The sequence below is a fragment of the Aphis gossypii genome, chromosome 2 (genome assembly GCF_020184175.1).
Source record: "Aphis gossypii isolate Hap1 chromosome 2, ASM2018417v2, whole genome shotgun sequence".
Taxonomy (NCBI): domain Eukaryota; kingdom Metazoa; phylum Arthropoda; class Insecta; order Hemiptera; family Aphididae; genus Aphis; species Aphis gossypii.
In genome coordinates this window covers 70,923,081-70,950,899 of record NC_065531.1, presented here as the reverse complement: position 1 = coordinate 70,950,899, position 27,819 = coordinate 70,923,081, and the positions used below count along the sequence as shown (strand labels likewise).

Sequence of the window (27,819 nt, the reverse complement as noted above, 5' to 3'; positions counted from 1 at the left end):
GTTGCTACTCCAGTTGCCGTAGCGGCCGTGGGCAATGTTTGGAAGTCCGTCTGGGAACTAGTCACCGTGTGCACCGGTTTAATCATGCCAGTTGTTTTTGCGTTGTGTACTGTTCTTCTCAACGCCTTGCCCAACACTTCCACGCTTGGCTTTATTTCTTTCTTTGAATTTTTAGCGTTTGCAACTTCCCTCTCAAGCACCAGCAGTTCTCTGTATGTGCTTTCCATCGCGTTTGGGAATCCGTCGTAATCTTGTGTATCCGTTGTAGCCAGGCCAGTAGTGGAAGCGACTTTTCTGTCACCATGTTAAGCCTGGGTACCATTCACCACCGCAGTAGTTGTACCAACACCGGAGTTGGCGGTAAATGCCCGCCTCACCACATTTACCTTTGTGGCACTTACGTTTGATTTCGACTTTTCGGGCTAGCGCCGTCCGCCAACCGCCGTTCCCGGATGTTCGACCCCTTCCGGTAGGAGGGCATCCAGGGCTGTGGATTCTCCAAAAGTTTCTTCCACGTTCGATTTTTGAGAGAAATTCTACCCTGCGTTTTAGCCCTGCCGTCAGGAGGATTTGGAGTCAGTGTTACCTTCACCTATGTCCGTTTGCAGGCGCTTGCAGGTGGACCGGCCTGTCCAACCAATTAAGGTAAGACTCTGTGATTTTGTCTAACTTAGACTGGGATCGCTTTGTAAGACTCAGTTAAAAGCCCTCAAGCCCCCCTCCGCCACGTCAAGGCTGATCCCATGGGGGGGGGGACTGGTAATTGGGTTACGCTAACCTAACCTACTCTGTGGAACTCCAGCTAAGATTTTCTCAATTTTGGATACTGAGGATAAGATTCAATCAATAAAACTAAACAGGGGGAGAGGAATTATTTTAATTTAAAAAGTTATCCTTTATACAAAACTCTATCAAACGCTTGGCTTATGTCAAGAAAAGCACAAGTGCAATAATACTTTTTTTCTAAAGTACACGAGATTGCGTCAACTATAACGTATATACTTGGTTAATTGTACTATGCGCTGAGCGAAAATCAAATTGCGAGTCTGATAGTATCTTGTTCGTAGAAATATAAGGTAATAGCCTTTCAAGTATTATTCTTTCTAGTAGATTACCTAGAAAAGGTAATAGACTTATTAGCCTGTACGAGGAAGATAAATCAGGTGGTTTGTCCGGTTTAGGAATCATGATTATGTTTTAAAATATCTTTGAAGTGGGAAGCATGAAAGTCGTAAGATTGCATTAAATAAATATGTAAGAAATAGTATATCTTTTTTGGGGAGACATCTAGCGACTTCTAATTAGATCAAAGCCTGGCGTTTTTTTAATAGAATATTTTTGTATTGCAGTTTTTAATTCATTTGTTAAAGAGCAATTTTTAGGGAGACGAAGAGGCATGGGACAATCTTAATACTGGATTACCTTAGAGATGAGATCTGGATTATTTATGTTGGCATGAGGCTTAAATATTTCAGATAGGTGTTGGCGAAAAGTCTCAGCCTTGTCCTCATCAGTTATAGCAATAGAATTATCAGTTTTGGTTAGTGGTGGTAAACCAGATTTATATTGTAAGAGTTTATTAGTTGCCCTCCAGAGGCTACCGTTAGAAGAGGATAAGTTAGTTAGCTTTTTATGGAAAATATATCAGTAATTAATGAATGCAAATTATCGGTAATAGTGGAAACTTAGTGAAAGTTGGAGTTGGCTTAGATTAGGATGCCTAAGCAGCTGTTTGAATGATTGAGGTAAATTTATCAACCGCATTATCAATATCTTCATGTGTTTTTAATTCAGTGGCGTAATTTGAAATTGGTTCTGGGGTGAGATTAGGATATAATAGTGTATACTATCGTTCTAGTGGGGCTATGCGGGGGGCATACCTAACCCCCCTTAACCATTAAATCTCATAGATCACAATATTATATTAATTTATTAGAAATTAATTAAAGGAGGTAAATGGTATAATCATGGTATTCAAATACAATAAAGTAAACAATTGAATTAAGCCAAATATATTTTTCATATATTATAATATTATTTCAAGTTTTCATTTTGTGTTTTCACCAAAATATCCAGTATGTTATTGGGGTTCAACTTAATGTCCCGATGCACTAATAATATCGTAAATCCATTCAAGCGTTCCTATTAAGTAGGTATATATGTTAGTACAAATTCATAATTATTATATAATTTACAAAAATAATGATTATTACCTGACCCATTGTGTTTCTGAGGGAAGTTTTTACTCTTTTTAAAATAGAAAACATACGCTCTGGTGAAGTGGTCGAGACTGGCAATGTACATAATATTTTTAAGAGCAAAAATATGTTGGGATAAATTTGTTCATCTCACATAATAAGTGCTTGGAGACCAGATTTTGGAAGCTTTTTACATTTATTTAACTTACGCTTCCATAATTTTAATTCAAAAAATGATTTGTCAAAACATTCTACATCAGGACTATTAAATTCTACCAATAGTTTGAATGATAATTCTTCATCTTCATTTAAATTTGAATTTGTTGAAAATAAGTATTCGAACCCTATATAAATATAATTAACAATTAATTAGTTTTAACAATATTTGTATAATAATATGCAATTATTATAATTATTATTTTATTTCACTGTACCTTTGAAAATATCTGAATTCAGTTATAAAATAATCAAGATAAGGTAGAAAAACTGTTATCCTATAGTATGTTTCTACACTTAACTCTCCATCTGTTATAACTTTATAAGATTGGCACGGTTTTTTTGTATTTTAATGATTCTTTTGAGTGTTAATTCAATGTCTAGTTTAGCAGACATGTCCTATAACAAATCATACTCAGCTTAATATAGGTGATTATATTATCATGATATATTTTATACCTTTGCTTGACTAAATATTTTTTTTAAATTCACAATCACAATTACTTCTAATTAGCTTTAACTCTGTCACTATATCTTCTGTGAGATTAACTGCTTCTTTTAAATCAATTCGCTCTCTTTGCAACTGCTTGCATAGAGCCAAACCATATGAAAACAGTAGCTAAATACATACAAATTAAATTAAAACTAATTACTTATTACAAAATATACAATTTACATTACAATAGGAAATAAATTATTTTAAATTTATAAAAAATAATAATATTTACCTTAACAACAAACACTGATACAATGAACTCTGAATCAATTGATTTTATAAGCGTATTGGCTTCTATAGCAGTTCCTGATGAATCTTTCCAGTCTGAAATTAATTCTAAGGCTTCTAATACAAATTCAAATAATTCCACAAAATCATGTACAGCGTCATAGCGTTGTACCCATTGTGTAGCACATAGTCTTTTAAGGCTTTTTATTTTTATATCAGTATTGGTATTTTCAATACAAGATAATAACACATTATGACGTTTAGGTGTATTGAAGAAAATATATAATTTCTCTATAATGCCCAAACAGTTTCTAATGGGTTGTATGTTACACGCAGTTGATACAGCCAAGTTAAATGAGTGGGCTGCACAATGTACATAATATCGCTTTAGGAAAAGTAGTTCTAATGTGTGTTTGAGCCCCATTGAACTGGATTGACATGTTTTTAGCGCCATCATATCCTTGGCCATAAAGGAAATTGCAGTTTATTCCACATTCAGTTAATCCTATAGTAGGTATAAAATCTGAGTAAAGTATTCTAAAGAATAAAATATTTTATTTATTAGTTACCACTTAAAATAGACTCTGCTAGATTTTTCCCAGTTAGGCTATTAACAGGTATAAACTTAAGAAAATTGTCTTTAATATTATATTTTGAATCAACATATCTCACACATAATGCTAACTGTTCGATAGCTGCTATTAAATTAAAATTAAAATTATTTCTCCACATGCTGAAATTATTTCATTTTGAACTTGAGGTGTGTCGGATTTGTTTCTTCCTTGTTTTTCTAAATGATGTTTTAAATAATCATCACCTTCACTTCGATAGTTAAGTATAGCTCTAAAATTACCTAGATTGGTTGATTGGTTGTTGCTGTCTGTTTAAAAATTGAATAGATATATTTTAGTATTTATTAAAAATATATATTTGTATACAATTTTATTAACATCATAAAATACTAACTTCCAGAATCTCTGTGGCCTCGCAAAGCTAATTCTTGACGACCACACAAGATCACACAATTAATAATTGGGATAAGCTTTTTTCTATTTAATTTGATTTGTTCAATTCTAGTTAAAATTATATAAAATAAAGTAAGTAATTATGTTTAAAAATAATATTGCATATTAAGTACATAATTATTAACTACTTAGTAGTGGCATTAGGTACATGTGTGATATACTGTACAAAAAAATATACTGTAAACATTAAAAAAGTACTATATTATAATAACCTGCTTAGCATTATTCTATTCATCTAAGTCCCTAACAGCAAGTTGACCTAACGGCTGATTATTTACACCACCAGACTTTGCAAAAACCGTACAAAATTTACAAAAAGCACCCATTTTCAACTCAGAATATGTTAGGCATTCAAATTCTGTCAGCCATTTGTATTGAAATTTTAGGCCACGGTTTTTGTTTTTATCAGTTATCGAAAACTATAATTTGGAGGTGGTACCCATTTATTTGTAAGAACCTGTGAAATATGAATAAATAAAAATATATCTTCAACCGTTAAATTTTTAAATTAGACAAGTATTATGAAAAATTTAAATTATTGTATAGACGTATAGTATATACCTAACAAGTATCATAGTATAGATTACTTACAAGATATTTATCTTCATCAGCCAAAGCATATTTATGAACAAATAAACCTATATCATTTTGATGGTAGGTACTGTGCATTGCCACTTAAGCATTGAATCGTAAAATGTAAGAAGAATAAAGCATGTATTTTAGTATATTAAGCTATAATATGATATTATGTAGCATATTTCAAGCATATCATAATATGTGCTAATAAATACCTAATAGCATATTATTGCATATTTGCATACAACTTAATAACCAAATAGAAGCAATGTCCAAATAAAAATATACAAATAAACTTAAGAATTAAAAATGTTAATTTTTAATCATTAACTTTTCCTAACTTTGTACTTACAGGTTGTTCCACAGAAATCATTGATGTAGATTAAACTAATTCTTTATGTTTTTCCTAAGAAAATATCCTTGATTTTTAAATTTATATAAATATTTTTTTAAATTTACATAGAAATTAGAAGTACATAAATGTATGAACATTTAGATTATTTCAAAAAATAGTTCAACTTTATTACCGCAAGTTCTTTGCTAGGATGGTCTTGATCTGAATCACATTTTGACAAGCTGTTCTCTTGATCTATTTCTTTAACTTTTTTTTTTGAAAAAAAGAAATAAAGGCATTCGACTGTCTTTTCATTTTTTGTTTAATAAATTAATATGTAATTTAGTAATATATTAAATAATAGAACCCAATAGACACACATCCACAGACCACAGTTAAAGAAAAAATATTATTTTATTATAATATAAATAATAACCAACATTGGTGTTGCACTTACACTGTTGCTCAACGTTTATAGTAATATAATATTCGAAATAGTTAATACCACAGACAGGGCCGGATTTAGGATTTGTAGGCCCCTAAGCTCATTTGTGGTGTGGGCCCTACCAGAAACTTTTTAGAAAATAGGAAGGTCATACACACAAATAGAGAAACTAAGCCTTCTCTAAAACATTTTCTAATAATTTTCTACCCAAAATCGTGGGTAGTGCAACTTTAACACTTCTAGTTTATATAGTATTAAAGTGTGGATTCAATTACCACATAGTAGTTAAAAATTTATTCAACACTCTTTATTAATATTACAACGGTAGTAACTAGTAATTAAATTCACAACATAATAATTATAATATAGCTTAATAAATAATAAAAATTAAATTAAAAGGTCTAAACTTTAATCAGTTTACGTCTTAACTTTGTATTAATGAAATCACTTATAATATCTTCATAATTTATTTGCCTTAAAATGTCACTCTCAATGCTAAGTAGAGCTAACGTGTTGAGCCTTTCTACGGTCATGGATGTTCGTAGACGGTTTTTGATCAACTTTAATTTTGAAAAAGATCTTTCTCCACTGCTGTTAGTGACCATAAGTGACAGGTACATTCTTAAAGCTACCTCAATATTAGGAAAATAATCTTTTACATTTTGTTCGATTAGAAACTGGTACATCCATCTTTCCCGAGATATAACTTCATCATTTTTCCATCATCATCTTTTAGAAACTCTTGGTAAAAAGCCTTGAATTGAATCAGTTCATTTCCTAATTGATTGTCCAAGTCATTATCATAAAATTTTACTAAATTTTGAGCTGCTAAAATTATCTTTTTATCATCAAGTATATCTAACTTACAAAAAAACCCAAAACGATTATCAACTAGTTCATATGCCTCAAGCCTTTGTTGCAATGAAGATTCAAGTTGATATATTACAGGAAAAAAACTCTGAATTCGAAATTTGTTTGAAGAGCTCATCTCAATTTCTGGTGTTTGGACACTGTCAAGAGGGGACAAACGCACATTTATTTTACGCTTACGCTGTGTTTCACTGTCGTACTCAACAGCATCATCCAAATCTGCAACTTTCACAACATATTCTTCAAAGCTATCTCGTTTTTTTCCTATGAAGGTTCTTAGCGATTTCATTGCTAAAACAGCTGTGTTCACATCTAATCTAGGATTCTGTATAGTTTCACTAGTTTTGTTTACTTGTCCCAAGATATCATTCCAAAATATCGCATAGAGACCTGTCTGTATCTTTAACATTTTGTTGTATAAACTTAAAGCAACAATACGCGATTTTCCCAATTCTTCTTTATTCTCAGAAATTTCTAAAAGTGCTTTTTTTATTTCTTTATATCCACGTAAGAAGGCTTTTGTAGCATCTGCTCTGCATGACCAAAGTGTTGTTTTTGTTCTTTTTGGTATAAGAAAAGGGTTTTCAGTTTCTGCTCCTTTTAAACAACTTGTAAGAACTTTATACCTGTTGGTCGATGCAGTGAAATATACATAAAGTTCTTCTAAAAAGTCGAAAAAGCTCACAGCAGTCAAACAGCACTCAGCAGCAGCTTGCACTACGAGATTGATTGAGTGTCCTGCACAAGGTACCCATAATGCCAAGTTATTTTCTGCAAGTACTAAAGCTTGAAGGCCATTATACTTTCCACTCATTGAAGAAGGATTGTCGTATGACTCACCACGACAGTTCTTTATGTCCAAGTCATTTTCTTTCAAAAATGTTTTCAAGCCTTTAAACATATCCTTTGCTTTGTGGCCTTGGTTAGGCATAAATGTCACAAATCTTTCAACAGGAATGTTTTCTTCTAAATACCTGAAAATCAAAGTAAGTTGATCAACGTGACCTTCGTCTGGAGTTGAGTCCAATGATATAGAATAGTACTTTGAGTGTTTGATTCGAGAAATAACTTCATTGAAAACTTTTTTGCCGATTAGTTGCACTATTTCCTCGCAAATCTTCGATGATAAGTAGTTTGTGTGGCCACTTCCTTGGTTTCCATTTTTTGTTATGCGGTCATTTAAAAAATGGTCATACTCTGCAATAAGCTCCAATATTCCTAGGTAGTTACCATTTTTTGGAGACCCAAAAGTTTCGTTTTCACCTCTAAATGCTAAGCCCCTTTCACTAATAAAAACTATCACACTTATCAATCTCCTGAGAACTTCTCCCCAGGATTTTGCTTCGTCGTCTGCTTGTTTTGTCAGTTTTTGATCAATACGTCCCACTTCTCTAGACCATGCAGCTAAATTAATAACAGAATTCAGGTGGTTTTTAGAAATTTCGTGTTCTACCAAACATGTTACAGCATTTTTCCAATCGCAATATCCACCATGAGTAAACTGAGAACGTGTTTGGGAAAAAAGTTTACATACAAAACAGTAGACATGTCCATTATTAGGAGAAAAACAGAGCCATGAACGTTTTATGATCTCACCATTTTTTGTTTTTCGTACAAAAAAATTTGTTTGGCATTTTCTTGTAAATTTTTTTTCAGAATGTCGGTCACCTATTGTGTGGTGACTGAAAAAAAATTTTTCGTAACGAAAAAGCGTGACCACTACCTGTGAATCCCGTAATCCCCCTCCTGTCTACCGCGCGGCGACCCGTATTGTCATACCGTGCTATCTGCGATCGAAGGTCGGCTGTCGGCGGCTATTGTTTGCAGATATATTTGAAAGATATAATAATGTATGGTTCATATATAATATACATTTATATATTTATATCTCGATATGATAAAATTGGGAGCATACTACTTGCGTCCGAAATTATTATCAGTAGGTGAGTTGCGTCCAGCAAAAAAAAGATTCAAAAAGGTCATAGCGTATTTGCGTCCCGGTATACCTTTTTCTATGACCTAGCGTCCCGAAAATATCGATATAATCGATATAAAAATGTACATTGATGATACAAATTTAATACAAATAAAAATGGTTATAATAAATTATCAGTTCAATTCAATTGCAATAATAATAATATAAAAATTTATGTTATACATTTTGTCATAATAAATATAGTATAATATAATAAAAAATAATAAAAAAATCATATGTTATGAATTATTATATTGGTTGAAATTTAAATGAAACGTTAATTATAAAATTTAATGGTGAAATATCGTTTTTTTAAAACTTTTAATTTGTTTATTTAAGTAATCTAATTTTAAATGTTTTTTTTTCTATAATCTTTCTTTTGAGTATTAACGCTATTAATTAAGACATATGTATTAATTAAGTTATTAATATAATATACTATTACAGTACAATTTATGAATTATCGATTTTAGTGACACGATATTATCGATTTTAATGATTTTTGAAGATAATATCGATGATAATAATATGGCTGACTTGCGTCCCCCAAAACGGGACGCAACTAACCGGTTAAATTTACTACCTGAAAAATATATTTTTTTTTGGGACGCAAGTAACATGCAGCCATAAAATTACACAGTGTATGAGACATGCTGCGTTATCGTTTTTTTTTTTTATTTTTATTAAGCTATTGCATAGCTTTTATCGCAGGCATGGTGACTGAAAATATATTTTTCGTAACGAAAAAGCGTGACCGTTACCCGTTATCATCGTAATGTTACAAAAACGGGGAAAATAAATAATAATAATAATAATCGTTATCATTTATTTATTATTTTAGTTTAATATTATTCACTGTTATCTACCAACAAAACAAATGCATTTTGTCAATCAAATCTTGAGATATACGGTGTTGCAGTTTCAGCGACGATATACAGTTTAATAATAAAATATAATAATATAATAATATTATATTATATATTATACCTATATTTTATAATATTATATTATATTAATATTATTTTTCTTTTTATTAAATTGTATTAACTTCTTATTTCGTGTTATATGCAATACTGCAATAGCTTTATCGCGGCAGTCCCCGAGTGCCACTTGACTTTTTTAATTTTGACCTACGCGACCCCTAGTCAAGGTGCCTGCGACCCCCTGGTTGAGAAACGCTGCAATATAGTAATAATATATCTGTACTCATTCCATAAATATCAATGATTATAACCGAGTTCTTGCGACTTTCGCAGTGCGTTCTTTGTCGTGCTATTGTATTATGTACTGACACGCTTTTTTAAGTTATTTGCATTTTCGTACTTGACTTTTTCGGGTGTTTTCGGACCCGTTATTTGTATAAAAAGTGCGCGCACCTGCCGGTGTCGGTTTTGGGTCGGCAGGTATAAAACCCGCCCTGTGGGGTCCGTTTTCGTGTTCCGCCTTAAGAAATACATGGCCGCCCATCGTCGGTGAGTACAACATGTAATTTCACAATATTATGTTATTTCGGTTGCCACGTGCCAGCTTTTGCAAACGGCCTTGCAACTTAATTTGCATAATTTGAATATTACGATCAAGGCTATACGGAGTGTGCCAAAGCGCCGATATATACAGAGCGCTTAAGGGGGCGGATTTTTTGAACCGCCGTAGCGCGTTCAATAACTTACGTACAGCGTCCGCGTAAGGCCCAAACGGATTGTGCGCCCTAGCCGAACAACATACGAAAATTCCAAGTATTTACAGTGATTTGTTTTTGAGTTACAACCATACAAAAAATTCGACTTTGTCAAAAACTGGTTTTGAGTAAAAATTCCCTTTTTTCCGTCACTTTTTTTTTTTGTTTTGATCAATTTTTTTGAAAACTGTTGGAAAATGTTTACTTTTGACAACTATAGTGAACAAAAAATATTAATTTTACCATCGGAATATAGCCTCGAAGTTTGAAATTGAAGAATTATTTCGACTAGTTATGCTGTACACAGACACACACACAAAAAAAAAAAACATACATCATTGTAAAATCAATACATTCATCACTCCGTTCACACTGAATTATTTTTTCAATATTATTCGTGTCTGTGTATTGTTCCTGTGAGTTGGAGATGACTACTAATTGATGTCTATTTCTCCTATTATAAAACACGTTATTCACTTTGCTGACAATGTTTTGCATAATAACGTATCAGAAGATTTTCATTTTCCTTCTTTTTGAGTAGCAGAATCTTTTTCCGATTCATCACCTATAACAAATGATCCAAAAACATTTCACTTTAATTATAATTTATAATTATGGCTGGGATTTTAATGCCCTAAATAATCTAAAAAAAATGCCCTTAAAAAATGCAAAAATGACTTAAAAAACTCAAAAAATGCAATATGAAAATGTATTTATATTTATTAAGGCTTAATAAAAAATGTTTAAAAAAATTATATAATTAATTTTTTGTTATTTTATGTTGTTACTTGTTTTGTTTTGTTGTATTTCTATTTTCTTAATCATTCATTTAAAAATAATAATTAAAAAAAAATTGTTTAATATTTTAACTTGTTTTTGCTAGTACATACTACCCAATAGGTATATAACAGCGATAATTTAAGAGGAAAGTCCTAGCTATGATAAAATTATATTATAATTATACTAAAATTGTTATCGACGATAATCGATTGTTGTGCTATATAATTTATAAATCGTACCGTCGCGCGTCAGCAGTTTGCCGAAAATATCTTGTTAATCGCAATAATTTTCGTTCATTTTATGAACAAATTGTGAAAAATGCTCTAAAAACTAAGAAAATTCCCTAAAATCTTCCAAAAATACCCTAAAAATGCATTTAAGGTTAATTTTGACAAAAAATGTAAAAAAATTCAAAATAAAAATTACTTTAAATTAATCAGCATCACCCAAAACACATTTTATACTTACGGAGCAACGTTTTGAAACACTAGAAAAAAACATGCATTTGCATCAAAATCCCAGCCCTATTTATAATTGTATACACCCCATCCAAACATTTTCCAAGTAATTGACGTTATTAAATATTTCTATACTCCGCGCACGATAAGATGATGACCAGGCGCGCATCCAAAACCAGTTTCTCCACCGCACCGGCGCACCACTCGCCTTGGCGGCCCGACCCGCTTTTGTTTACCTAACCAATGAAAAACCAGCTGCGCGAAACGGACGAAAAAAGGTCGGCCGCCTGGTCATCATCTTATCGTGCGCGGAGTATAGGTTCAAAATATGCTTAAAATATCATCAATTTGAAATAATGAATTTAATGTACAAAGAAATGACACACTTAAAAAACACAACATACAGTGGATACAATATAAAAATATTTAACAAGACCCTATTTGTTTTTATTTATTTTATATTGGTAAAAGTTTATTATTCATTAAGTAATTAGATACTTATGTTTCGACTTGAATTTGTGAGTTTAAAATGAAATAAATTGTGGTAACATTTTACAATACACGATATAGTAATATATCAGAGGCAAATTCTCCAGGCTTGCTCAAGAATACAAACATAATTAGTATAAATACAAAAATTATTTTGTCATCAATAATATACTACTTATTTGTAAACATCATAATGTATGGCGAAAATGTGGTTATTGTGATTTGTCGGTATTTTAAACTTTCGGTATTGTGATTTGTCGGGATTTTACATGTCGGGATTACAATAGTCGGGATTTCGACCCAGACCCCTAAGTAACTAATATTATATAAACGTATTTTATTTAAACCAGTAAAACTAAAACTAGCTTGATTTGATTCACCAGATGTTGATTCAATATTATGGTTAGTTGAAATTTCGTCTTGATTTAATTTTCGTTTTTTAACAATAAATTTATCCATTATTTTAACTAAAATTTATTTATATAAAATTATAAAATATCTAGACACGACTGAAATATATATGTTTCGCAATGATGACTAAAACCAGATTGATTGTACTGAAATTGTTAGAATACCTATATTATTAAATTACTTTTGTCGATACATGTTTTACAAAAATTAAGATAAGATAAAAGCACAAGACATCGAAGCGATAGCAATGAAACTAGTGTATGAACATTAAAATAGATCGAACATCGTAATATTTCTACAAAATATATGAAACACGATAGGTTTTATATTATTATGGTCCGTTTTATTACTCACAGTGCTATATTTTTAATGAAATTGTTTTTTCTAAAAAAATATTTCAAATAATTTCGCGGCACCCTGGTTGGGAATCTCTGCTCTAGACTAAGAGTACTTAATTAAAAAGTATTAATTAAAAATAAAATAGTTATCATGTGTATAAGATTTTAAATATTCGTTATTATATCAAATGCATATGCATACTTTGATATATTTGTATTATTTAGAACCCAAACATAATATTACAATTTTAAAAAATTATCTTGCAAAAATAAATTTTTGATTTGTATGTATTGTATGTTAAAAAAAATGTACTAAATGACCAACAGTACATTTTAGTACCACGATCAAAATGTTAAACTGACCAACGGTACTTCTAAGTACCAAGTACTTAACTGTAATTTGGGCTAAAAAAATTTTTTTAAGGTGTACTTATTTATCAATAGGTCAATTATCATGTATTTCTGCAAAAAAAAAAATGGAAAAATAATTTTATTTCTTAGACTGGTCAACAAAGGGCTAGAGTAGAAACTTACGATTCCCCACTATAATGATTTCTGTCTATCGACATGGTACATTGCTCCTTATGTAGGGCCTTATCTAATATAATATCTAGATTTTACAATTTATATGAATTGGCTTTATGAAGTAAACATTGGAAATCTATAAAATCGTGTCACTGACTAAGCACGTAAACGCACAATTTGAAGACGACGATAAGTGTGTGCGTATTAACTTTCTTAATTTCAACGTCTACAACAGTCGAGTGGATGGCGAATACGAGACGTGAATTTTGGTCATCCCGGCTATGGTACATCATAACAGTATGTTACGCGGTATAACCATAACAGCACTGACATACACGGACACAAAGGCACGCATAGGTTGCTATTGATAAGGGAAAACAGAACGAACGGATAATTATTCAACTTAATATGTCATCCGAACACGAAGTCTATCTGCTCAAGGTAAAAACGTGTAACGAGTAACGGGTTAGGTATCTTTAATGACCCGAATACCCAAAAATTAAATTATGTAAAGAAAATTCCGATCTTAGTAACAGGTTGAAGTTTCAACAGTATCTACAACTTATACTTTTTGTTTAACAATAAATATTTAAAATCGTTTGAGGATAAATTTTTATCCTTACGCGATTTCGTAAAACTTTAAAATTCAGACACTCATAACAGATTTTCCTATAATGACGATCGTGTTTTCTTTATAGTTATTTGAAGGAAACTTTATGGAAAACTTTGTGTTGAATTTTTTAACCTCTTATACAAATAATAAAAATTTTCAACTACAAAATCATTTGCAAATTTTCGTGGTTTTGACATATTTCGTAAACATTTTAACTTTAAACTCTCAGAAAATAATTGTGACCAACGATTTTTGATTTTTTTTTTAACTATAATAATAAAAAATTATAAGAAATCTTGTATTAGATTTTAAAGTTTCGACATTTCAAAAAAAAAAACAAAAGAACCTAAAAAATTAAAGGCTAACTTCACGGCAACAAATATTATAGGTATTTGTTTTGCATTGGATGAAAATATGTACTCGTATGCGTCTGTATACAGACTGTTATTCAAATAAGGTGTTAGGTTACGTAGACCACGTATTTCAACATCTAAATGTTGTTATTGTTTTTTTTTTTTTTTAAAGTCTTCGTTATACCTTCAACATTTGTAATAAGTTATTCTGAATAGGTACTTTGTTCACGACTGGTCTTACTTTTATCAAATTTCTAAGTCTACAAAGATGGTTAAATTTAATACGTTGGTTTATTTTTCATTACTTGGTTTTACTATCATCAGTATATTTGATTCATGTATGTTGTTACGTATACTTTCATATTTATGTATAGTGGCATAGTGCCTACTTATTATATAACCCAACGCGGTGGTCGCAAAGGTCACGGTGACAACGGACCCACCGAGCTATCTCTGCGTTGTCGCGGAACCAGTCAATGTTACGCGCTCGGTACGAATACGCTCGCGCCACCATACGCATTTTGAGCCCCTAAGCGGTCGTCAGTGTCACTCATACTTTACCTCGGTATATCACCTACGGTATTATATACCTATACCGTTCGTTCCCGTTGTGTCACCATATGTCGCATTCACTCTATCAAACCGTCAGCATATAATCGTCGTCATCTGCGTCAAGTTCATCGTCATCTCCATACCCACCCAGGCGTACTGCATATCGGTTACGTGAGTCGGCCTTACGCCACACCATAATTGTTTGTTATTATATTATACTCCATATTATCAATTATTCCTTGTATTAGCGTCATCTTGTGTTAAGTGACTTCGGGGTACTAACACTAGCATTTAAGTATCGTTAACCTGTTGTACCAAATTATTATTATTTGAAATATTATCTATTATTATCACTTACGCCAATATTTGTCTTTTATTATATATACATGTTCTTCTGTTATACTTTGTCATAAGGGTCACCGACACCTGTATAGTTATACTGCGTGGCCAACAATCTCATACTTGTTGAGACTTGGTACGCATCATATGGTCCTTCGAACCGGATCGTGATCCCTTACAGGCGAAGGAAGAGTTTACTTGTATTTGTTAGTGTTTTATTTCGTTAAAACGGGGAAAAATTTATATTTATTTGGTAATTAATTTAGTTAACATTGTAATCACGCTGTATATCCTGGTCAATTCCCCATATCTACTGGCTACGATATTTTGGTCTAGTTAATAATAGTGGCTGTACATTCACAGCAGTCGTAAAGTACAATCGTACAACGATTCCTGAATGCTACAATTTATCATTAAGTTCAACAATATACAGATATTCATATTCCATATTAGGTAATTACGAGTGTCGATAGTTATCGTTGCGGGTTATCTCCGCTGTCGCCGCACGAACATTTGGACTTTGAACTATCAATCGCTATCTAGCACCGGTGTCCAGGTATATTTAATCATCGGTAACTGCTACCGGTCTTAATTTAATTAGTCGTGTATTTGTAACAAGTTATCTCCGCACCGACTGCAATTACGATATTCAATTTACGAATCGCGTTACGGTCATAAAACATAAACAAAATACGATATAGCCTAACACATAGTGTTGCTATTTAATGTCTATTACCAGATACATACAAAATTTAAAACAAAGATTTAATCAATTTTATACATTTTATTAAATCATTTAAAATTAAATTTTCATTATGTCTCTGAGTGCAGGCGACCGAGAACGATTCGAACGTGCATTAAAACGGAATATTATTAAACGCGATCAAGCTGTCGAGCAATTTTCAATTCTAATGGGTCTTGTGAATACTGCTAAAACCGACGAGTCCGGAATTTCGATACTACAACCGCGAATAGACGACATTGAAATCTTAATAACTGATGTCCGTTTATATCAAGATGCTATTTTAGACCAGCTTATCGAACTCGACCGCGATAGTGAATTTCCGACAGTACACAATCCGGTAGGGAAAATCGCATTGGACCACTATTACGCTATTAAGGCTATTAGTGTTGAACTTGGCATAAACAATCGTAATATTACTCCAACTCCTACGACACATAATATTCAATTACCAAAGATACAATTACCGTCGTTCGATGGACAAATTATACAATGGCGATCTTTCCGTGATACCTTTACGTCGTTAGTGCATGATAATAGTCAGTTATCACAGATTCAAAAATTCCATTATCTGTTGTCCGCCGTATCTGGTTCAGCGGCTACAACGGTTAAATCAGTTCCGTTAACCGACGCTAATTATCCAATTGTATGGCAAAGTTTGAACGATCGCTTCGACAATAAACGTGTCCTTTTAGGTGCACACATGGATGCACTATTTCGAATTTCTCCCATGAAAACCGAATCTCTCGGGGAGTTAAAGCATTTTTTAACTACATTCCAAGAAAATATATCAGCATAAAGGCACTTGAAATTGACGATTTCCCAGGTTTTTTTATGTTTTATATTGCATCTCGTGTACTAGATCCCGTTACTCGCCAAGCATTCGAATTTGAATATCACGCCGCGGACGTACCTACATTTGATATGTTGGCAGATTTCGTACAGATTCGCTGCCAAGTGTTACAAAATTCGTATCAAGTGTCAAGCACTAATACCGGACACAAAACCCATCCTAAACCAAAAGTATCATTAGCTACTTCATCAACCACGGAATCATTAAAATGTGTGTTGTGTAAATCAACCCATATGTTGTACCAGTGTCCAAAATTTTTACAGCAAAACGTGAAACAACGTTTTCGCCTTGTGAAAACAAACCGCGTGTGTACAAATTGCTTAGGTACGTCCCATAAAACGTCAGAATGTAAGTCTACATACACTTGCCGCCACTGTGCGTCCAAACACCACTCATTACTGCACATGGATACAGCACAAGCGCGGAAGAATTCATCTCCTACGAATAGGGGTATCGGTGTTAGCCAATCCATACCTCTGCCCTCCGCTATGTCTACACCAATTGTATCCGATACGGTTGGCAGTACGCCGTTTGTGGGGACATCAAGCTCGAAAACAAACGTAGTACTTGGTACAGCCGTTATACGCATACGTAATAATTGTGGACAGTTATCTCCCGTCCGTGTGCTCATTGACACAGGATCACAAATATCCGTAATCACTACTGCTTGCGTAGCACGATTGTGCATTAAACGTTGCCATAGTAATACCGCGGTAATGGGGTTGTCCCAAATGTCAGTATCCACGACCAAGGGATCAACTAAGTGTACTATAATACCACGCCATTCCGCCACGCCCGAAATTTATTGTGAACCTGTAATTTTATCTAGGATAACCGGGCCGATGCCAACCGTCCAACTACCTAGTAAAATTCGTACCACCTACTCACAGTTATTGTTTGCAGATCCGTACTTCGATGTACCCGGTCAAATTGACTTCCTGTTGGGCGCGGATATATATCCATACATACTCGGACCATCTTGTCAGGTATTACACACACCAAATTGTCCGTCCGCATTCGAAACACATTTAGGATGGATTATAGTGGGCCAATCCTGTGTTGACTCACATACTCCGCCCGTATCCTTGTTGCTAGCGCCGGAGCCTTCGATAGACCATTTAATACAACAGTTTTGGACCGTCGAAGAGCCCGTAAATACAAATAACTTGTTTACAATCGACCAACAGTGTGAAGACCATTTTCTTCGTACGACAACTCGAGACAGTACGGGTAGGTTTTCACTAGCATTACCATTTAACAACGATGCATCTTGTCTCGGTAACTCGCATGATATGGCGATATCGAGGTTCTATAACTTGGAACGCAAACTGCTGAAAGACCCGTTGGTATACGACCATTATCGGTTATTTATGTTGGAGTACGAACAGTTAGGTCATATGAAACTCGCGTCAAGGCCGGGAAAATACTATATTCCGCATCATGCAGTGGTTAAGCGAAATGGAGCAAAAATGAAACTCCGAGTAGTATTCGACGCCTCTGCCAAGTCATCTTCAGGGAAGTCCTTGAACGATCTGCTCCATGTTGGCCCCAAACTACAAACAGATATAACTGATTTGCTACACCGCTGTCGTTTCAATCACTACATATTTACAGCAGACATTTGTAAAATGTACCGCCAAATAAAAATTAATACAGAAGATTGTCAATACCAGCACATATTTTGGCGTGCAACACCATTAGAACCGCTACGTGACTACGAACTTACGACAATTACTTACGGACTCACGTCGTCTCCGTTTCAAGCGATTCGTGTGCTGCATGAATTAGAACAAAACGACGGACATCTTTACCCGTCAACGAGGGATGTTTTGTCAACACAGACATATGTAGATGATATCCTTACTGGTCGTAATAGTATCACAGACTTACTTAAATTACAAGATGAGGTCACACAGCTACTACTTCGAGGTGGTTTTGAACTTAAAAAATGGTCGTCCAATTCTACAGAACTCCTGTCTAAGATTCCTCTTGACGATCAAGTTAATAGCTTATCATTCGATCCTAAGGATGATGTTGGAATAAAAATACTTGGATTGCATTGGCAACCAGCCACTGATACGTTTAGTTATCATACTTCATCAATACCTCCAATTTATACAAAAAGATCAGTGTTGTCAACAATTGCAAAACTATACGATCCTCTTGGGGCTCTTGCTCCTATGATATTCTGGGCCAAGTGCTTCATGCAATTACTCTGGCAAGGCGGCCTTAATTGGGACGATAAATTGCCACCAAATTTATCTGACTTATGGGAACAATATTCTTCGGAGTTGCATATGGTTTCAAGTATCAAGATTTGTCGTCATATTTCCACGAACGAACCTTGTAGCGCACAGCTCATCGGTTTCGCTGATGCATCGGAAAAGGGTTATGGTGCCGTGGTTTATCTGCGCATTATTCATCAAGATGGGCGTATACTGGTACATTTTATAACCGCTAAGTCAAAAGTTGCGCCTTCTAAAATAAAAAAGGCAAAAACAACTTTAACGATACCACGCTTGGAGTTATGCGGTGCGTTATTGCTGACACAAGTGTTACATCGTTTAATAAACACCTTTCGGAATAATATATCAATTTCGGCGATACAAGCGTGGACAGACTCTAGCATAGTATTATCTTGGCTCACGTCACCTCACTCAAGTTTTAAAATATTTGTGACAAACCGACTTGCCAAGATCGCCGAACTTATACCAAATTGCCAATGGCGTCATGTTGCCTCTGAGTCGAATCCCGCAGATTGTGTATCAAGAGGGCTATTTCCATCTCAAGTTCCTAACCACCATCTCTATTGGCAAGGTCCCCAGTTTTTAAAATTGCCTGAATCTGACTGGCCAACTACATGTTTCCAACTCATGCCAGCTTCACAGTTGCCGGAATATTCGGATTCGACGAAAGCATGCTTAATGACGTTGCCCGAGAATGAAGTCGAATGGTTCTCACGTTTTTCATCGTTGCGCCGTATGCAAAGAGTCATGGTCATCATTTATCGCTTTATAAACCATGCGCGCCGGTTACCATCACCATTTGTTACTGATTTTGTTTCCCAGGAAGAAGTGATAAATGCGATGGTACCAATCATTCGTATAACACAATCCTTACATTTTGTTAATTTGTCACGTGTCCTGCAAACAACCGCGGCAAAGATAGTTCCCCGCTCACTCGCTCAACTTGCACCGTTTATTGATGATAACAAAATTATACGTGTTGGTGGCCGACTTCGACATGCTGCCTTACCCGCTGAAACAAAAAATCCGATATTGCTACCAAAATCAAGTGCGTTGACTACACTTATTATCCGTCACTTCCACTTAACTTACTTTCATGCCGGACCACAGTTGATTTCATCGTTACTAGCAGCTCATTATTGGATAATGTCTAGCCGATCTTCCATTCGGCACGTCGTTTTCAAATGTGTAGTGTGTGCGCGGCATAGGGCCTCAATTACTCATCCTATTATGGCTGATCTTCCCGCAAGTCGAGTAACTCCTTGCAGACCATTTTTACGCACCGGTATTGACTTCGCTGGTCCCTTTGTCATAGCCGAACACCGTCGTAAGAATTCACGATCAATCAAGTGTTACTTATCGATTTTCGTGTGTATGGCCGTCAAAGCGGTACACATCGAAGTGGTATCAGATTTATCGACGAGTTCGTTTTTAGCGGCACTCCAACGTTTTGTTGCTCGACGTGGAACGCCATCCGACATTTACAGTGATTGTGGGACGAACTTCAAAGGTGCAGATCAACAATTGCGGCACATGATGTCAGATCCCGCAGCTCAAACAACGTATTCCAACAGTATATTATGTAAGTGGCATTTTAACCCTCCCGCAGCTCCACATTTCGGTGGTCTATGGGAGGCGGCTGTAAAATCCACAAAATATCATCTGAAACGAGTAATGGGCAATCAACGTCTGACATTTGAAGAAATGGCCACGCTAACGTGTCGTATCGAAGCCTTACTCAATTCACGCCCGATCACTCCGATTTCTACTGATCCAAACGACTATCGGGCATTAACCCCCGGCCACTTCCTTATTGGCCATCCCATGGTGGAAATCCCAGAACTAGATGTGACACATGTGCTCCAAAATCGTCTTACTCGTTGGGAACTTCTCCGTCAAATGTACCAGTCATTTTGGAAGCGATGGTCTACGGAATATTTATCGTCATTGCAACGCCGTAAAAAATGGGATGAAAACCAACCGAACCTCAAGATTGATGATTTAGTATTAGTAAATATGCCCAACCAACCACCAATACAGTGGAGACTTGGTCGAATACAACAAATCCATCCAGGCGTGGATGGTGTGGTTCGAGTAGCCACGGTTCGTACAGAACACGGAACCCTAACACGACCAATAGTCAAATTAGCCATCCTTCCCGTTGATAAGTAAATTAACTTAACTCCAACCGTGCTTCCTTGAGTGAATTACTGTATTTATTATTATTTTCTATTATTTTTATTATTTTTTTGTATTATTCCATATTGGTTTCTTATTATATAACTATGACCGCGTAACCATTAATATATGTATGTGATGAGCCGTGAAAATGAGGAGTCCCAGGAACGAAGATTGAAATCAAGCCTGCATTTCAATGGGGGAGCATGTTACGTATACTTTCATATTTATGTATAGTGGCATAGTGCCTACTTATTATATAACCCAACGCGGTGGTCGCAAAGGTCACGGTGACAACGGACCCACCGAGCTATCTCTGCGTTGTCGCGGAACCAGTCAATGTTACGCGCTCGGTACGAATACGCTCGCGCCACCATACGCATTTTGAGCCCCTAAGCGGTCGTCAGTGTCACTCATACTTTACCTCGGTATATCACCTACGGTATTATATACCTATACCGTTCGTTCCCGTTGTGTCACCATATGTCGCATTCACTCTATCAAAACGTCAGCATATAATCGTCGTCATCTGCGTCAAGTTCATCGTCATCTCCATACCCACCCAGGCGTACTGCATATCGGTTACGTGAGTCGGCCTTACGCCACACCATAATTGTTTGTTATTATATTATACTCCATATTATCAATTATTCCTTGTATTAGCGTCATCTTGTGTTAAGTGACTTCGGGGTACTAACACTAGCATTTAAGTATCGTTAACCTGTTGTACCAAATTATTATTATTTGAAATATTATCTATTATTATCACTTACGCCAATATTTGTCTTTTATTATATATACATGTTCTTCTGTTATACTTTGTCATAAGGGTCACCGACACCTGTATAGTTATACTGCGTGGCCAACAATCTCATACTTGTTGAGACTTGGTACGCATCATATGTAATGCAGTTTTTCTTTTAAATTACTCAAAATATATTTTTCTTTTATTAAATATAAATTCTACTACGATATATTATGGATTGATTTAATTTAAACTTATAAAATCTTTGAAAATATATAATATTTTAAAACTCCAAAATATGAGCTATAATTTAAATATCACAACAAATCAAAAAATATGCATTTTACTTGAAAAATTAAAATTTCTTAGAAAAAAATGAAATATAATTTGATATGTACACTAAATAAGTGCATTAATAACTAATAAATGTTAGTAGTTTATTTTAGAATAAAATTTAATTAATTTTTTATTTTCCTTGAAATTTAATTCAATAATTTATAAATTAACCCATAGGAAACTCGACTTAGAAAGATTCAAATGTAGGTCTATATTGATTATAGGTATATTGAGTAACAAATATATTACAATGTATATTATACTATATACCATCACTGTTATAAAACATATATGTAATTAGTTATAAAATAAGTAATCGAATTTTATCATTCAAAGAGCACACAATTCGTGTAAATGGTATATAACATATTATATATAAGTTTAATTTTTGCTGAAACAATGATTATTTTTATCATGTTAATTGTACTATGTAAAATATAATATATAATACTATAAAATTTGTTTCAGGCGACTGTGTTCGTAAGTGTCTTTTGATTCATAGAATATTAACTAACCTAGATATACTGAAAATAATGTGTCATGTGAATAAATCTACATCAATTATGTATTTTTATTTGAATTGAAATACTGAATGATTATTTTTTGATTTTGTTTTGTAGCAAATACAGTAAAACTCGCTTAAGACGCTCTCGCTTAAGACGCTGTTTTTAGTCGGTCCCTAGACATTTCCTATACTAGTAAATGTAAAAATCACCTGTTAATACGCTCAGTTTTTCTCTGTCTAATTGGGTAAAACGCTCTTTTTTCAGCAGATTACGATAAATTTTAGTAGTTTTGTGAAAATAAAAATAGAATTTTTAGTATTATACGTGTTCTTATCGTTTTATTTTATCGCTATACCTATTTTATCATTACTTATTATAACAGTTTTACTGTATTTCATCGTCTTATGAGATTTAGTAAGTGCTGTTCGTTCGCATGTGTATAACCGTAATTTCGTTATGGCTAGTGGTATAAAACGTAAAGCGCTATCGATTTCGGACAAACTCAACATTTTGAAAAAGTACGATGAAGGATTGGCTGAGAAAAAAAAACAAAAAGATATTGCTAATGAACTGGGGATACCTCCTTCCACTTTAAGAACTTTATTGAAAAACAGACGTGAAATAGAACAAAGCAGCTTGTTAGGTGGCAGCAAACGACAAAAATTAAAACACGGCAAGTATGAAGAGTTGGAAAATATTTTATTGGAGTGGTTTCAACAAGCTCGTAGTTTAAATTATCCAATAAATGGAGGTATAATCACGGAAAAGGCGATGGAGATTGCCGCACGTCTCAACTTAACCGAATTTAGTGGATCGACTGGTTGGCTGGATAGATTTCGGAGTAGGCATAGCATTGTGTACCGGCAAATTTCAGGTGAGGCTGAATCTGTTAATAATGATGATAGCTTCATGGAAAAATAACGTGTTGCCTTCATTACTGCGTGACTATGCTCCTGACGATGTATACAACGCAGATGAATTCGGATTGTTTTTTAAGCTTATGCCAGATAAGTCTTTTGTTTTTAAAAATGAGACATGCCATGGTGGAAAGTTGAGCAAGGAACGTCTCACGGTTTTAGTATGTACAAATTCTACCGGAACCCATAAATTGAAGTTGGTCGTCATTGGAAAAAGTAGGTCTCCTCGCTGTTTCAAAAATGTTCGTACGTTTCCATGTGAATACCTTGCTCAAAGTCGTGCTTGGATGACAGGAATACTATTCATGAACTGGATTCAACAGCTAGATGCATTTTTCGGTAAACAAAAGAGAAAAATTATTCTATTCGTCGACAATTGTTCGGCTCACCCTAAAGATATCCCTACTACCAATATAAGACTTGTTTTCTTTCCACCAAATACTACATCTAAGTTACAACCCCTAGATCAGGGTATCATTAAAGTGATAAAACAAAAGTACCGAAAAAAGTTAGTTCAGCGGTACTTGAGAGACATGGAGAGTACCAACCAAATTTCAACTAAAGTTAACGTTTTGGACTCCATACATTACATTAGTGCCGCTTGGGATGAAATTAAACCAGATGTAATAATAAACTGTTTTCGGAAAGCTGCATTTGGTGTGTTGAACAACTTTGAACAGGCTGATAGCTCACCTTTAAAAGAAGAGGACTTTCAGCTTCTGCAAAACTTTGCTGATTATGCAACAGTAGATGATGAACTCGTAACCACTAGCACTCGGACTTTAGATGAAATAATCGCTGATACGAACTTAGTGGACAATGAGAAAGAAGACGACGATCAAGAAGAAGAAGATCAAGACTTTCCAGTATCTACTCCTACAATAACTACTGGTTTGCAACATTTATCGGAAATTCGGAAAGTATTATCCTGTGTTGAAAATTCCGAAGAAATGTTAGGTTGTCTTAATAAAATAGAAAACTTTCTTGCTGAAACACATTGCCAGAACCTTAAACAATCAAAAATAGATCATTTTTTTTAATAAACAATAATAAAGTATGTATGTAATAATAATATTTTTTTAAATTAAATTCAGTAGCACAAAAATACAAGTATGTATGTATATTGTAATTATAATTAATTTATAAGTGTATTTCTCATTAAATTATGTTTAATAATAAAAAAATAAACTCGATATTTCAACCACATCATTTTGTTTCATTCCCTCATAAGACGCTTTCCCGCATAAGACGTTTTAGAGAGCTGGTCCCTTAAAGAGCGTCTTAAGCGAGTTTTACTGTAGTAAGATTATAAAAATTAATATATTTTTTTAAATTATTCACCTTGTAATATGTATTGTGTTTATCATTATTCATTATTCATTAAAAATACTTAAAAAGAGCGGTCATGTGAGTTACACTCTGCTGTATAGTAGATATCGAGTAATTATTACAAGTATTTACAGTGGTTCGGTTTTGAATTACAAAAATATAAAAATCGATTTTGTCGAAAACTAGTTTTACGTAAGAACTCACAGATTTCCGTCACTTTTTTGTGGTTTTTCCCGACGCTTATGAAAACTACTAAACTTATAACTTGATAACTTCTTACTTATAGCCACTATAATGCACCAAGGATATTCAATTTGCTACAGGAAACCACCCTTGCAATATTAACTTGTACATAGAAAGAAACTTATTAAATCTTATTAAGGTATTTATTTGAACTAAAAAAAATATTGTTTTAACATGAGTTTAAAGTAAACTAAGTACTCGTGTAATGTGCTACTTATACCATAAAATATCTCCTAAAGGCTAAAACACACAGTGGATTCTTCTTATTTATTAATCAAAATGGTATTAAAATAAATCTAAAACTTACTTAATATATTGCCGATAAACGCATTATTGTGAAGTATATGGAAATGTTATACTATGTTCAACGTCATATTGTATTGTTTTCAAGTCATCACAGACTAGTCAATTACTTTCAATTAAATCGAAGTGTGATGACGTGGTGTTAATACCATATCGCAAGATGAACAATCCACCACCATCCCTTTCTTAGTTGGCGGTAAAACAATTCTATTAATTTCTAATTCAGTTTTTACACGTTCCGTTTTCTGTTTACAACCGTTGTAGCGCTGATTAGTTTGCTTGTTCGTCAGCTATAAGAGAAATTAATACTCAGAGCAATTCACTGGTTCGTGATGATGAACTATATTTATAATTAGGTGGATCAGCCTGGCACCCCGAATTCAAAATGTCGAGGTCAAACTACACTTAAAAATTAGTAATCAATTCGTAATAATTTGTAACCTCAAAATCAAATTTATAGCATAGGTAAGTCTTAACCCCCAAATTATTTTTTTATAAGAGTTGTCTAAGATTGACGCGTTATTTAAAATTGTTTTGTTCATCTATTCTATTAAAATATATAAATTTACGAGTATAATATTACCTTATATAATAGTGTAATGTAATTTATTAAATTGTTGTTGTTATTTATTTTGTATATTTATTGAGTATGATTACACTAAAAATCGGAAACATTTCAAAATAAATATTTTTATTTAATTCTATATCTGGGTTGATATAAGTGAATATACTTTATCAAAAACAATGTTGTATCAAATGTATTGTTATAATATAAAATACATGTTATATTTTGATATTTTATGTAATAATAATATCTACCTACATAATATAATTATTATATTATGAGTTTAGAGCTGTAATTTATTAAGTACTGTTAGATAGGTATTTTATTAATTTTTAGGTATATGATAACCATCGAGATGTATAGACTATACTGGAGCGCGCACTTCCTATGATATCTGTACTACTAAAAACGAGCTGTCGGTGTCGGCGTGTTCCCCCACCATTGCAGGGCAAAAAAACTCGCGTAGCATTTTTAGACAGGATAAAGGATTTAATACGCGTTGCTCCGTGCTCGCAACGTTCGTTTTTCATTTATTTTTTTCTGTAGTTACCAATGTACGATTTTGAATTTCTTTGTTGAAAATATTTCATTTCAAATTCATTGTTTTAATTGTGGTTAAATAATTTTTAGATTGTAATAAAATTAGGTAGGTACTTAAAATGCATTTAGTATAAGCACCTACTAGTAAATAGGTACCCAATACTAGAATATTCATAAGCAGTTAATTAAAACAAACCATTATTTTTCGAATATTTTTTCTAGGTACAACATATTATAAATGAAACATTTAAATTAACATATAGCCTATAGGTAATAAAAAATTAATAATATTTGTGTTTAGACATACAGATATTACTTAAATCTGTAACGGTACACGCTGTGACGTGTCACCGTTCCGTGCAAAAATAACGCTGACCATTTGTTAAGTAATCAGTCTGTTTTATTTCTATATAAAATTAAAATTAATTATAATTATAGGGATATGGTTCACGAACCCAAGACCGTACGGACTATAGGTTCGAGACCATTTGACACTTTGCGGAGTATTATATTTTATACAATTCAGGGTGGAGGTACGGATTGTTACGTCCGGCCCGCTCAAGCAGTGGCGTCGGTTCGTGGGTCCGTCCGGGTAGCGTGGCCTAGGCAGGCGCGCTTGGGGGGACTATTATATGTGCGTCACTGTCTGGTATGACAGGGCTCGTAATGAGGCGATGCTTCTCTATGGCCGGTGTTCAAGCCGCAGTCACGGAGCCGTTGGCCGTAACGTCGAAAACGTTTGTCTGGTGTCACGACGACTTCTGGATGTCCGGGTTACGGACCGAGCGGTGAAAATGATGGTTCGGCGCTGTTGGTCGCCGCACTAGTGTCGGTTGTCGTCGGATTGTGATGGCTGGTATCGTAGATATACGCGGTGGTTTCTCCTCACTTCTGGCCGCCGAAGGTGTGCTGTTATGCAGGTCTTGATGGCTTGATGTGTGGAAAAAGAGTTAAGTTTTGGTCGGTCAGTGTACCCGTATTTATACGGTTTGACCGACCTTTGTATGCGTGTCATTGGATCTGATCGTACCGTTAGATGAGTGAAAATAACATCGTTCATGAGGTCACCAGATGCCAACCGTGTTGTTTTCCCTCGGCTTTAGTGTGAACCTTGCTTGTGGAAAATCGCATTATTCACATGTGTTTGTGTTATCATGCGTTTTGCGTTTCCTTGCCTAACACTTGTTTATTATTCAAACATATTTTGGCCGTGGGAACGGCCGTTTTAGTATATATGGTGTTTGTACCGTATCAAATCCTAAAGGTATATAATATGTTACATGAGAACTTACAAATGACAGTCTTACATTTATTTTAATTATTAATTTAAAAAAATTAAAACACATACAAATCTATTTTTTTTTTTTACAAATTATTAAACAAAATTAATTTAGTGAATTTTTGCCATAGTGAAGAT

General features: G+C 33.9%; 3 protein-coding genes and 2 long non-coding RNA genes across 6 annotated transcripts; 2 read left to right on the top strand and 3 right to left on the bottom strand.

Moving 5' to 3' along the window:
• Window positions 1-1,996: 1,996 nt before the first annotated feature.
• LOC114124056 (uncharacterized) lies at window positions 1,997-3,332 on the bottom strand. Of its 2 annotated transcripts, XR_007603824.1 has the most exons (5): window positions 3,143-3,332; window positions 2,874-3,033; window positions 2,633-2,813; window positions 2,214-2,542; window positions 1,997-2,142 (listed from the first exon to the last, which is right to left on the bottom strand). It is a non-coding gene; the product is annotated as an uncharacterized LOC114124056 (long non-coding RNA). The 2 variants fall into 2 exon arrangements; XR_007603823.1 differs by lacking the exon at window positions 3,143-3,332 and having other exon boundaries at window positions 2,874-3,104.
• Window positions 3,333-3,363: 31 nt separating this feature from the next.
• On the bottom strand, window positions 3,364-4,783 carry LOC126548848 (uncharacterized). The gene is made up of 3 exons (XR_007603826.1): window positions 4,105-4,783; window positions 3,708-4,018; window positions 3,364-3,643 (listed from the first exon to the last, which is right to left on the bottom strand). It is a non-coding gene; the product is annotated as an uncharacterized LOC126548848 (long non-coding RNA).
• Window positions 4,784-5,919: 1,136 nt separating this feature from the next.
• LOC126549850 (zinc finger MYM-type protein 1-like) lies at window positions 5,920-14,756 on the bottom strand. The gene is made up of 3 exons (XM_050200239.1): window positions 14,652-14,756; window positions 6,386-7,889; window positions 5,920-6,146 (listed from the first exon to the last, which is right to left on the bottom strand). The coding sequence occupies exons 1-3, from the start codon at window positions 14,754-14,756 to the stop codon at window positions 5,920-5,922; spliced, it is 1,836 nt and encodes a 611-aa protein (XP_050056196.1).
• LOC126549715 (uncharacterized) lies at window positions 14,234-20,943 on the top strand. Its single transcript, XM_050199824.1, is given in 2 exon segments — window positions 14,234-16,432; window positions 16,435-20,943. Coding segments are annotated over 2 exon segments (5,196 nt in total). The 5' UTR covers window positions 14,234-15,714; the 3' UTR covers window positions 20,913-20,943.
• Window positions 20,944-22,984: 2,041 nt separating this feature from the next.
• Window positions 22,985-24,593, top strand: LOC114121110 (tigger transposable element-derived protein 6-like). The gene has a single exon (XM_027983281.2). It carries the CDS (start codon window positions 23,401-23,403, stop codon window positions 24,460-24,462), a length of 1,062 nt encoding a protein of 353 aa, XP_027839082.2. The 5' UTR covers window positions 22,985-23,400; the 3' UTR covers window positions 24,463-24,593.
• The last annotated feature ends 3,226 nt before the right edge of the window (window positions 24,594-27,819 follow it).